This window comes from Salvia hispanica, chromosome 5, assembly GCF_023119035.1.
Source record: "Salvia hispanica cultivar TCC Black 2014 chromosome 5, UniMelb_Shisp_WGS_1.0, whole genome shotgun sequence".
In the NCBI taxonomy this organism is placed as follows: domain Eukaryota; kingdom Viridiplantae; phylum Streptophyta; class Magnoliopsida; order Lamiales; family Lamiaceae; genus Salvia; species Salvia hispanica.
The window spans coordinates 29731862-29744903 of record NC_062969.1 but is presented as its reverse complement, the minus strand read 5'-3'; the positions used below and the strand labels follow the sequence as shown (position 1 = coordinate 29744903).

The following is a 13042-nucleotide window of genomic DNA, read 5'->3' as shown; positions in this document are numbered from 1 at the left end:
CCCAAAGAAAGCTTGTGTATAAGAAGGTTGAAAAGGGGAAAAGGTGTTTTTGTTTTATATGTAGATAACATTCTTCTAATTGGAAACAAAAAAAAGATGTTGTCAAGGGCGAACGGGGGGTCCGGGGCCCCAGATGAAAAATAGGGGAGCGGGAAAATTTCCACAGGGTTTTGTTAATCGAAAAATCTTATTTTATTTTCCAAAAAAAAAAACTTATTTTTTGTCATAATGGATGTTTTACATTTAATAGATGTTAATGCATGTTTAAATTTTTAAGTTAACTTAACAAAGTCTAAGTCTTTGTTTTAGTAGACTTTTTTGGGCGTCTCACAAAAAGGGGTTAAACAAAGAAAAAAAAGAATTTCCCCTGTTTGGGGAAATTTTTCTATCCAACGAGAAAGGTTTCAATGTCATCCCCCTATTTTGCCTCCCGAAATAAGATGTTGGGGTGGTTTAAAAGAACGGGTCAACAAACTTGCCTTAGGTTATCGGGGGTTATAAAATTTTTTTCAATCAATGTAGGTTAGCATTGAGCATAGGTATAATGTCCTCAAGAGGAGCGCGAAACAAGGTTTTATTATTCGGAACCTAGCTAGTTGGAGTGTGATTACTCTATGAATAATAAATAAGCGTTTCATGCTAAGTCCACTCTTGGAATTAATAAGAAGTTAATTAATTAAGTCAATAGCGTACATTAATTAATTAATGGACATTTTAATTTTAAGCGCAGGAAATGAAAGTTAAACGGAAACCCGGATTACTTGTAATTTCGGATTTGGTTGGGGAGAGTTCAATATTACTTCTGTAGTGGCTGCTCATAATATTCCAATTATAACTTATATTAAATTGTGGGTTCAATTTAATTAGTAAAAAGTAAATTGGATGAGCTCATATCCAAAACCTTCCATAGATCCTTGTCTGGGCCCAAAAAGAACTTAATATAAATAGGAGAATAAAGGAGACAAAAATAACACAATTTTATCTTTAAAATTTTCGAAAATTTTCAGCCCCAAGCTGAAGGAATTTTCGAATTCCTCTCCTGTTTCAAAAAGGATTTCTTCTGTCTTTCTTTATTTAAGTCCTAGTATTCTAGTAAGATCAGCCCACACTGATATTGGGATACAGTTCGGGAACCAGAGAGAAGATTTGTGGTCTAGTACTCAAAGCATCACGTGGAGAAGAAGCTAGCCATCTTTAATTCTTTGGAGAATTATTTAGGTATTTTTCTGCTCCGTAGAAAAGCATGTTTTAGGTTTCAATATTCTTAAAGCATGATTGATTCAAGTTATGAGCATGATACATGTGAAAATTACGAGAATAGGTTTTGTCTAAATAATCTGATAAATAGATCTGATTATTATGTGATTGTTATTCTTGCGCCCGCTTCTGCTGCCAGTTCCAACACTTAGTATATGCCCCCCTTTGATTTTTTAATATGTAGACACCTCTAAGGATAGTACAACTGACTCAATTATTTAAAGTGCTTAGTAACCAAAGACAAGGATCGATCTTTGACCATTTAAGTTTTTTCTATTACTATCTACCATATTTGAATTGTTTATGTTATGGTCAACTTCCATCGGATCGGCTAACCTGTTGGATGCACATATAACCCAAGCAAGAACTAAGTTTAGACTTTAGCTAGCCTCATGGTGGCAAGATGGCAAGAGTAAGAGCATTCACTACAGGAGTCTTTCCCACCGAGTCGTCCCAGTTCATTGCACTTTTTTTTTTTAATATTTGATAAACACCAATAATTAAAATGAATTAAATTGAAAGAATTTAAGGAGGACCATGGAAAGGCCGTGGGAGGGCTGAGATGACATGGCTGTGGTGTGGTCAATTCTAGGGATGTCAATCGGGCCAGCCCATCGGGTTTCGGGCCAACCCTATTCGGGTTGCGGGTCAATCGGGTGCGGGCTAATCGGGTTGTGATTTTTTCAGGTTATAAAAGTTCAACCCTAACCCTAAAAGTTCGGGTTTCGGGCTAGCCCAACGGGCTAATCGGGTTGCTACCGATAGAATTAACATGCTATCAATCCAATAAAAAATGGTGCAAATTAGTTATATTTATAAAATGTAAAATATTTAATTATGATAAATTTGAAATATATGCTTAAACTTAAACATAAACATGATCAAATACTAATATTTGAGATTTATGCAAAATAAAATATAAACATCAAAAAATTTTAAAGCCTGTTTTAGAAATTTAAATATATTTTTTTACTGAATTTGAAGTTTCTAATGTATATCTAGTGAATTCATTCTCACGCATTTTCCCGCCCAAAGCGAATCTTCTCTATCACTCTCCCTAGTCCCTACCAATTTACCGGAAATCTCCCTCTCTCTCAGTGTCTAATTACCAGAAATCTCTCGCTCAATCAAGTACTGACGCCAATCCCAACGGAAATGGAGACTAGGAACCGCAAACCCTTATCAGACATCACCGACTTTCACAACCTTACGCCCCTCTCCGTTTTGCGCGAGCTCATTTCCTCCAATCCAACCTGCAAACCCCCACTTTCCATCTTGAGGTCTAATTCCAATTCCACCAACCACAAATTAGGCCCCGAATCCTCCGATAGATCCAACACTAGCATCGGCTCATCCAGCGTCGGCGCCTCCTCTAATTCCAAAACCGTTCTATTTCGAAACCTTCCAAATGCACTCCCTCCACCTATTTCTCCGGGTAATTTCCTTTCACCTTTCATCTCTGTTTAATCACGAGACTCGTCTATGTTTTGATTGATAGTATATTTTTGTGCGGGTGTTTTTGGGGCTAACATGGAAATGTGCTGAAAAGACCTAGGGTTTTCGAGCTGGATGCGAAAGCTTATTGGGTTGTTGAATACATTAGTTGCGTTGTCGATGTTTAGGTTTTTTGATCGGATTACTTTTTCCGTTGCTTCTTAACGCACTAATTCATGAGTTCGTGAGCCATTTTGTTTGTTCCCAAAATTCTATCAGTTGTTTGGAGGTCAGATCTATAGCTGACTCCTGATTTGAAGCTCGTAGTTCTAGATTCCGTGATACTAATTGTTGGTGGGATTACATATAGATTGTCTCATTTTTATTCTCTATATTCTAGGTGTTCTGTTTCATTCTCAAGTGTTATAGATGTTTATAGCATGTTTATTGGTCTAAATTTTAAGCACTAGTGAATTTTTGTGCAATTAGATTGCAAATAATTTGTAACATGGCTCTTACTGAAGGTGATATTGGAACCAAGAATGCAGCTTACAGTCGAAGAAATAATATTGAAAATTCCAATAAAGAAAGAGAGGCACAAGTTATTGATAGTCGCACATCTATTGAGAAGAGGAAGGACAAAAGGAAGGCCGCTGCTGTACCATTTAGTTCATCAGCTTCTGAGAAAATGAAAGAAAATCGGAGTAGGATCTGTAACATGTCTGTTACTGATGGTGTTATGAGCATGCGAAATGCAGCATATGATCGAAGAAAGATTATTGAAAAACCCAGGAAAGAGATAAACTCTGATTTGATTGGCTGTCACACGCCTCTTACGGAAAGGAAGGACAAAGGGAAGGCCGTTGCCATGCCATATAATTCATTACCTACTGGGAAGCTAAAGGAAATTCAGAATAGTATTTGTAATTCCAGCACTCTGGTTGAGAAATCATGCCAGAAAGGCGAAGGAAATCACAGTTTCTCTAGTGGTTTTGCTGAGGATGTGAAAGAGAGTAACATGGATAAGCTTGTTTCCTACAGCCACTCCTCTGGAAAAACAGAGAAAGGGAAAGCAAAAATCAGCTCTTCTAATGCTGGATTGGGAAAACAATCCGAAATAGGTAAGAATGTTTCAGACACTTCGTGCTTTTCATTTGAGAAACTAAGATAAATAAAGTGATATTACAACATAATAGATCTTCCATTTTGCAATTAAAAGATATAGAGAAGGATTATTTCAATCCTTCTACGTCCTTCATTGGGGGACCAATGGACAGGCCCAAGTTTGTGAACACTGCTAACTTCTTGCCTGAGAAAACAAAGGGACAGGGGAGTGTGATTCTTGAACCATCTAACATTTGAGAGTCATCTGCAGCTATGGCAGCCATGACCCGTCCATCAAGGAAGATGAAGACAAGTGCGAGGAATAATAATGCTTTTGGGGTTTCAAGTTGCCCTACAATCACGAGGACCAAAAAACTACAGTAAATCTCTCTCTCTATCTCTCTATCTCTCTCTCGTCTCTTACGTTCAGAAATAGTTGATAATTAATAACACATGCACACACTTAACCAAGCTTCCGTATTACACATTCACCATCTCTGGCAATTACAGAAGAGAGTTCTGTTTAGAAAATTGAATAACTTTTGAGATATTCAATTCTGAAACCTTTTCAGTCTTATGGACAAGCTGGTATCAGCCACTTATACGCTAAGTGCTAACTCACTTTAATGGTTAAATGACCTTGTGATACACTATCACTGATTTATATAGACTGTTTTGCTGCTATAGATTTGCTTTTGTTGGTGAACCGAGGAAGTTCTCTTTCTGATATTAACAATTCTGGTAGAAACCAAAAGTATTCATTTGTCTTGTAAGGTGTTGTAAAAACATGCGATGACTCTATGCAATTTCATTGTTATGTTCATAGTCTTATAAGGAAAAATTGTCATTTTACTTCTGCTCGTTAGAATGATCATCTGTAGCAATAAGCTGTCCTGATGCTATATTCCTCTTATTTAACCAATATCTGCCCCTTTCACTGATCTACTGAATGCTTCTTTTTTTATTTAGGAATGATCTTGATGAAGATGTTAAACATTTTAATTCATGGACTGATCCACAGGCAAATGCTAGAAAGGTATGTACAATGTTCTCTTTCTGAATACAATAATCCCTATTCTTGTACAAGTAATAACAGATTTTACGTGAAATAGCATGACAGTTGATAGCTATTTGTAATAAAAAAATAAAACCTCAATGAGATGCAATTGTTTTTAAGGTTTCAAAGATTACAGGACATTTCTTTCTTTTGTTGGGTAGACTATGCACCAACTTCTGGGGGTCTTTTGTAATAATTCTACATCTTTGACTATGGTGCTTTCCACTTAACCTTGTTGTACTTTTACTCATTCCCATTGTGGCTGATGTTACTGAGATAATGTAGTACATGCATGTATATTACGTTTGAAAAGTAAAACTGCATAAAATTGAAATAAGATCACATTGTCGGTACATTGATTTCTCACGTTTCAAATTTGTGGTATGATATGAAACTGGCCTTTGTTCTGTCTTTCCTTTATGGAATCAGTTATCTACCACCATTACTATCATGTTTCCTGTTTGATTGTTGGAATGAAAGTATATTCTCAATTTTGTAACATTCTCTTTATTAGGCCTTTTGGGTTTGTTGAAGGATGATAATCTCCTCAAGTTAATATATTTCTCTAAGTTCTGAATTACTGGCCTTTGCTCTCTTTAATCATATCATGTTTGTCCATTCTCAAATCAAAATAAAAGTTCTTACTGTCTAGCATAATCCCATCAAACTGGTTTTGTTCACTTCTGATTGAAATTAGTAATGTTTCATTGAGTGCTTGTCTCCTATTCAATCTTTCTCTCTCCCGTGTAACATATCCTGTTATTGATGAATTGTTCACTTTCTGATATCTATGATTGATGTGGTTTTGCAGAAGAGGCCAAAAACTGAAAATACAAGTGAATTGCCAGAAGAATTCATTAGAGAGAAAAAAGCATACTATGACGACATTGATAATTTTGAACTGCCAGTAGAGGAAGTATCCCAAGATGAGTCAGATTAGGATAAGAAAGTGCCTATCAGGTTCGGACTAAATAATCGGAGGTTCCATGTACAGTTAACAGTGGCGATGCATCAAATTTGTTTAGTCAAATGTATAGTTCAGATTTTACTGTTATCTTACTCTTTTGCAGCTGTAGATCATACGCCAAATAAATACTTGTCTGTAGATCATGTAATGCGAATTCATATCTTATCTTATACATAAGCGCTAATATCATGTTGCGGGTATGTACCTTCATTAGTTTGCTTTGAGTTCCTCACTGTTAAAATAGATTTACCATTATTATTATTATGTGATGTTTCATGTCTACTGTCCTGTACAGTAACTGTTTCAAATCTTCTTCTTGTATGGTTTAATTATATCATATAGGTTTACCAGTATAGTAAGGTTGTGATACACCAAAACTATATTTATCCAAATAAATAAGACAATTTTGAATATAAAATCTTCATATATATAGAGACATGTTAGCTGAACTGAAAAAAAGTGGTTTGAAAAATATAAGAACGAACGTTATTTGTAAGTGTGAAAAAAAGGAGAATCTGTGCTGGAATAACTAGTTTTCGTAATAAATTTATTAAAAATGGTAGGCTGAAAATTTATTTGGAATACAAATATACAATACATAAAAACATAGTATTAGAAAAACAAATTCAGTTATAAGCAACATTTTTTTTTATTTTTAATATTGTGTTGTAATTTAAATGGTACTTATGATTTTGGTTCTAGACTTCTAGTGAAAAATTACTCGTATTTTACACGGATTTTCAGTCAGATTGTTTAGGGGTTGCTAAAGTTTGTTTCAGTTGGTAGAGTTAAGTATAGTCTCATACGAGACAAAAATGTAAGTATCCAATTGGGTAAAGAGTTTGTAAATGGCATTACTAATGATGTGGGAGAACATCACTTCATTCTGACAACAAAACAAACTAGGAAGACATTAGGGGAAAGAAGGATCTACAACAGTCACTGTTTATTTATCATCTGCTTCAGAGATACCCTTGAAACCTATTCTTCCGGAGCCTCTCAAGTTCTTTCACCATTTGCCAGTGTTCCATCGACAAAGAAGTCGCCCCAAAACTGACCGACATCAGGCGCCCCATGGTAAGCCATCTGCAAGGAAAAATCCATAAGCTTGGGAAACAGACATTGATCGCAGAATGAGGATTAAAAACTCAGGCTACAAACATCTTTACCTACTAAAGTCTTCTCTGCTTAAGCTCCTATCCGCTTGTCGAGCAGCAACTAGATCATCTTCGACAGCCTGTAATTCATCAGATGATTTCATTTTTTAAAAATACCATATGGATTGACACCAGTTAAGTAAAGATCAAACCACACCAAGACATTAATATTGAGATGCAGCACTAGCTTTTACCTTAAATAGAGCTGAAAGTAGTACATAAAAACAGTAATTTTAAGACTAACATAGATTAGAATTAGACTAAAAAACCGGATTTAAAACCGACCTTCTGCAGAGGTGGATCAATTGAATGAGGTAGTGATTTCATGGTAGCCAAATACCATCTCCAAGCTTTCAGCATTTCTCCATCCACCCCTGATGCAGGGTCAACTGAAGATGGGTGAAAAGGGAGGACGAGATCAGCAGGCAGGATATTTGATTTGCCTTCGGAAAGGATCAGGAATTGAACATCTGCAGGCATCTCCATTTTATAATATGTGAAATCATAATGAACCTGTGGTATGCAAAATCAGATGGAACTGATGTAAGAAAGGGGAGGAGTGTAATATTAGTCTCCATTAATACCACTGTAAATAGCAAAATGAACCTTTTGTGACTCCATCATGCTTCTTAGTACTTGTGCATTTTCAAGGCCTCCAGAGTTAAGGGTTCCAGATTGTAATGGGGTCTCGTCAATGGTTAAATGTGAGCCTTCGGCTAACTGTAAAAGCCCAGGCACCAACCTGTGGATACAGGAACATATATGATAAGACACAATCTTCTTTCATGTCCATTATAAATAAAGCAAAAGTTTGCAAAATTATCAATTCAGCAGATAACAAAATTGACTATCTTTACCTATTTGTGTTGTAGTCTTTCTTTGGGGCGAGGGTAGCTGAATTGAGATAATCAACAGTGAGAGGCAAGCATTCTGTGAAAGGTATGAGGCTTCCTATGATCAGTTTAAGATTATTTCCAAATACAGACATGTTTTCTTTGTTAAAGCAAGTAAGATTTAGAGATAGCTTTCCAACAGCAACTTCATCTACTCTTGCATGCACCTGCACATTGTAATCATTATGCTGAATAAATTATCCAAAATAAGCACGAGTTCATCTTAAGTTTCAAAAGGCTCTACTCAGAAAATTGATGTAGGCCTGTATAAGTTCTATGCGATTTTGTTACAGAAAAAGACGGAGAAGCAAGATGTATACTCTGGATAGCAGGTGCAACAAAATGTATTCAGCTGCCAACCGATCACCTCCAAGAACAGCTGCGAGATGTCCAATAAGCGCTTCCCTTATTTCTTTTATTACTGGGGTTGTTAACTGCAATTATCAGGAAAAACAAAATCTAGGTTGTTAACTGCAATTATCAGTGTCAAACAGACAGAAATGATTGATATGCTACAGAGTGCTATATAGTGCAGAAGTTTTAAGAGGCACAGATCAATCAATATTTTCCAACCTACCTCCAAATGAGGACTGGAAACAAAAGCACTTGGTCCAAGCTTCCGGTGCACAACACAATGAAGTCGAGGAACCTGTACCATTTAAAAATCAGCACACCTTGCAAGTATCTTGACTGGGACCAGACATGTCAAAAGCATTCAAGGACAAACTGAGAATCTAAAAGCAATCTCTCTCTCTCTTGAAAATCTTTCAATCTCAATCAGCATGTATTTTCAGTTGTAGAAATTCACAGTTTAATTACAGATATGATTTAATTTATCACTCTACATAGCAACCCAAAAAAAGGTTACCCCTTTCTTTCTGTCTATGACAAAGATGCCGGAATCACTTATGAGGGCCAAAGAAGAAGAAAATGGACTAATTAAGTATTAAAGCATGATCAAACTTTAACATCAAAACTTGGAGACAAGCATAAGATAAATTCAGATTACATGCACAAATTGACATATTAAGGTGGAAAATAGTGAAAGTGAAACATGATGCTGACCTTGGAGGGAGGAAGACAAAGTAATTCATCTTCACAAAAGTCATCCATGACTTCTTTATCATCTATGAGTACGGTAAGGTCTGGGTCAAAAGTGAAGATGCCAACAAACTCAAAAACTTCATTAAGCTTCAAGTCTGACTCAGGAGAGTCGTAAATCTGCAAATTGTAACATTATTACCACAATGATCAATGGATCATTTATAAAGAAAATGAAAATTCAATCTATCTAGCTCAGAAACTATGCATTCACCTTTACAAGACAAGAAACTGAATTTCTTTCAACGGCAGGTGTACTTGAGTTAGATGTACTTCCTTCAGTCACCACCTTCTGCAAATTAAATGGCTCAAAAGCAACTCCATCCTCACGCTGTGAAAAAAGAAAAAGGAAAAGGTGGGACAATCAGGGACTCTTAACTTATGCACAGGAAAACCATAACTTGATAAAATACTAAGAAAGTTGAACATGCCATCTTTTTCGGATTGGGAGAATCCTCAATGGCATGGCCTGGTTCCTGTAAAACATATGTGAGTTTCAGGTTAGAACATTATTATAATATATTCCCATCCAAGGACATTGTAATATTTATTGACATTGTAATATTTATTCATATATTTGAACAATGACGGTTTTCAACTATTAGTGATGGAATACAGAGATGATGTAAATCACATGTAAGCCAATGTTAGACACAAAACATTATCTGAGAACAAAGTGAAGTTTTGCATAATCGTAACTAGTTCAGGCCAATGATTTACCACCATATCAGCATCACTCTTGGTTGCTTCATCCTCCCTCTGCCGCTTCTCCCTAAGTGGAGAAATAGCACTAATATACGGATTTCTCATAGCATCAGGGGAACACTCTACCCATGAGTTCTGCCCAGGAACCTAGAGCAAGATTTGATAGGATTATTAACCATGCATTAATTTAATGGGCAGTAGCTAAAGTAACAATATCAAATGAGAACATCAAAGAAAATGCTCACAGGGGTACAGTAAAGAAGTCGGCGCTCCCAAATCCGCACATCGGATGATGCATCAGAAGGACCATGGGAACCATCAGCAAACTTATTGGTTATCCACTTATCACTGTCCTGCATTGATAAAACCCGAAAAAATGACATCAAGTATATCCCTCTTTAGACTGAAGGAAAGCCAACATTACATTAACGAACTAGAGTTAGTGTAACGCCAAACATACCTTATAAGCACCAACATAAAATTCATTTCCCAACATATCTTGTATCATGCCTCGAAACCGAACAAGAGTATTGGGTTGCACCCATTTCATCGTTGATGAATTAAGCAACGGCACCTGACAAACATAACATAACACAAACATATTAGGAGAAAATTATAAAGTAGAGTACTACTATACTGAGAAACAGGGGCAGAGCTAGCATATCACTAGATAAATTCTCCCACAAGATAAATTCCTGGCTCCTCCCCAACTCAGCAAAACAACTCAAATTACCCAATCACCCAAGAAATAGATCATTACAGCTAATACGGTCCAGAGCACCATCGGTTATTTTGAAATGACAGAGGGCCTGAATTTCATTTTCACAAACTTCAAATTTTGAAGATCAAACACTTTTTCAATTAAAAGAACACACGTTGAGTATGATGTCTCATTTGGTCAAACAAATTGGGGGGAAAGATTATTATAACGGCAAATACGAACCTGAGACAGGCCGCCGTCATCGAAGAGAAATTGACGGAAGACTTCGGCAGCTCCCCAGTCCTTGCCGTCGAGCGCGGCCGCGCTGGAATCGGAAGAAATCGCCTTATCGAAGGTGGATCGGACTGCTCCGAGAGGGTTTGCAAGACAATCGTAGGGTAGCCCAACCATAGTCGCTTAATTCCGCTGCGTTCCTGATTGATTCCGCTTTTCAAATTTTGATTTCTTGAGTGAAATGAGAGCTAGGGTTCCTCTGGTGGGAGTTGATACAAATAGAAGCGGATGATTTTCCCGCGCCAAAGATAACCTCAAAGTGGCAGTTCCCGCCAAAATCCAAGGCCACGTTCCCGCCTGTTTCGGTTACAATGATAAATAGGGAGTAGGAGAAACTAGACATGGCCACGGTTCAAAAACCGCCAGTTCCGACTTACAATGATAAATAGGGAGTAGGAGAAACTAGATATGGCCACGGTTCAAAAACAGCCGGTTCCGGTTCGGAACCGGCGGTTCCGGTTCGTCGAATGCTTGAACCGTAACCGGCCCGAATACCGGTTATCCGATTCCGGTTTAACCGTCGGTTATCGCCGGTTCCGGTTCCGATTACTAATCGCCGGTTTTCAGTGGTTCCGCCGGTTCCGGTTCGGTTCTGGTTCTTATTTATTTTTTATTTTTTTATTTTATTTAAATCTTATAGTTATAACTTTTAAATTCTGTAGTAAAATCCAAAGAGAATTGATAATGATAAAGAATTGCAATTTTATTGATTTGAAACTTTGAATGTAAATTTCTATAATACAATTACAAGTTACAAAATACAACAATACAACTATACACTTGAATTTAAGAATTTAAATACAAAATTACAATTTACAAAAAACATATTAAAGGACTTGAGCTCAACTTAAATTTAAAATTTAAGTTGAGGTGTGTAACAGCCCGGATTTCTAGGGTATAATAAATACGGCGACTGCTACTTAGGTGATCTTAAATCAACAAGAATGTAGACTAGGGTTTCATTTAAAGAGATTTGACCAAGTGTTTAACGAAGTATCAAGACAACAAGTCAACGGCTTAAATACGAAAAATCATAATTTAATAGATATCATAGGCTAAGCTCAAAAGTCAAAGGTTTATTGTAGCTCCAACAAAACGCAATATTTCCCAATATTCCAATAAGTTCAAATCAACCAAAGATAAATAGTTTCAAAAATTCAGCGGAAGCAATCCAAGAGGAAGCGGAGTCATGTATGAAGACACGACTACACTTAACGTTCCAAACATCCATTTTATTCGATTCAACTGTCTAAACACCACCGACCGCCCGTCGCCGCTCAACCTGCACATAGGGAAAACACATGCAGGGCTGAGTATTTTAAACATACTTAGTGGACTCATGCCAAAACGTTTTAATAGTTATGCCACTCTTACCATAGTGAACTCGAGGTTTAGCATTTAATTTAAAAGATAGCATCGAGTATCACAAAATATTTCATGGACTGGCCAGTCAAACAATACCTCTCATTTTCTCATCAATCAACAATATCATGGTGCGACGAAGTGTGGCCACACTTTCGCCCACGAGACCGGCCGACTAGCAAGGACGGCTCCCGATCTCCAGTGTACACTAGCCTGATAGGGTTTGCGGCCCTACTCAGACCCGAATTCGTTTATATAGCCCTATAGCCTAATGGAGCGTACTCGCAAACTAGGCATCAGACACACACAATATCCAAAATAATCATAGGCATGGCATAACAGTTTATTCCACCCTTATCGCTCCACTTTCATATATTTGCAACATAAGAGAGAGTTTAAGAATAAAGCCCACCTCGATTTCCTTCGATTTCAAGTACGTATTTCTTCTTGTTATCACACCGAGAACGCGAGCTATCACCTTTAGTTCATGTATTTCAAATAAGTCTCAATCATGGATCAAAATCATGCATGTTCTCACGTTTCCCTTTCCCATCGATTATTTTCAATATTCCCATTCAAAATCAAAGTACGATTATCAAAACGCTTTTATCCACACAACAACTCCAGATTTAACATCAAATCGTGTCACGCATGAGTGTTTCCCACACACAACACACGTGTGCACGCATACCGAGGCGTGCACACACACACGCGGTCACACACACATACATGGTCACACACACACACACATGCATCCAAATTCATCGATTAATTTCCCCCTTCACTCGATCTAAATGCATGTGGACTCAAGAACACCGATTGATCGGTAGAAGAAGAGAAGATCAAAATAAAAATACCTTTTCAATAGAACAATCGGTAGGAAACAATTAGGATCTTGATTCTTCAACAAATTCTCGAATTGCAACTTCAATTCTTCTCCAAAAGATGAAGAATTAATGGAGAAAGTAGAAGAAAAATTTGAGAGAGTGGGAGAGGGAGAGAGACGACGTG

The 13042-nt window shown here is 37.0% G+C and overlaps 2 protein-coding genes across 4 annotated transcripts; one reads left to right on the top strand and one right to left on the bottom strand.

Moving 5' to 3' along the window:
• Positions 1 to 2296: 2296 nt before the first annotated feature.
• LOC125187700 lies at positions 2297 to 5989 on the top strand. Of its 2 annotated transcripts, none has more exons than XM_048084331.1 (5): positions 2297 to 2692; positions 3240 to 3812; positions 4067 to 4175; positions 4765 to 4831; positions 5664 to 5989. In XM_048084331.1, exons 1-5 carry the CDS (start codon positions 2413 to 2415, stop codon positions 5790 to 5792), a joined length of 1158 nt encoding a protein of 385 aa, XP_047940288.1. In that variant the 5' UTR covers positions 2297 to 2412; the 3' UTR covers positions 5793 to 5989. The 2 variants fall into 2 exon arrangements, with proteins under 2 accessions (XP_047940288.1, XP_047940287.1); XM_048084330.1 differs by having other exon boundaries at positions 3216 to 3812.
• Positions 5990 to 6607: 618 nt separating this feature from the next.
• Positions 6608 to 10874, bottom strand: LOC125186924 (mini-chromosome maintenance complex-binding protein). Of its 2 annotated transcripts, none has more exons than XM_048083412.1 (14): positions 10619 to 10874; positions 10136 to 10249; positions 9921 to 10028; positions 9670 to 9822; positions 9402 to 9446; positions 9185 to 9301; positions 8935 to 9090; positions 8447 to 8518; positions 8190 to 8303; positions 7834 to 8036; positions 7583 to 7718; positions 7262 to 7489; positions 6989 to 7056; positions 6608 to 6905 (listed from the first exon to the last, which is right to left on the bottom strand). In XM_048083412.1, exons 1-14 carry the CDS (start codon positions 10784 to 10786, stop codon positions 6782 to 6784), a joined length of 1806 nt encoding a protein of 601 aa, XP_047939369.1. In that variant the 5' UTR covers positions 10787 to 10874; the 3' UTR covers positions 6608 to 6781. The 2 variants fall into 2 exon arrangements, with proteins under 2 accessions (XP_047939369.1, XP_047939370.1); XM_048083413.1 differs by having other exon boundaries at positions 9691 to 9822; positions 10619 to 10873.
• Between the last annotated feature and the right edge of the window lie 2168 nt (positions 10875 to 13042).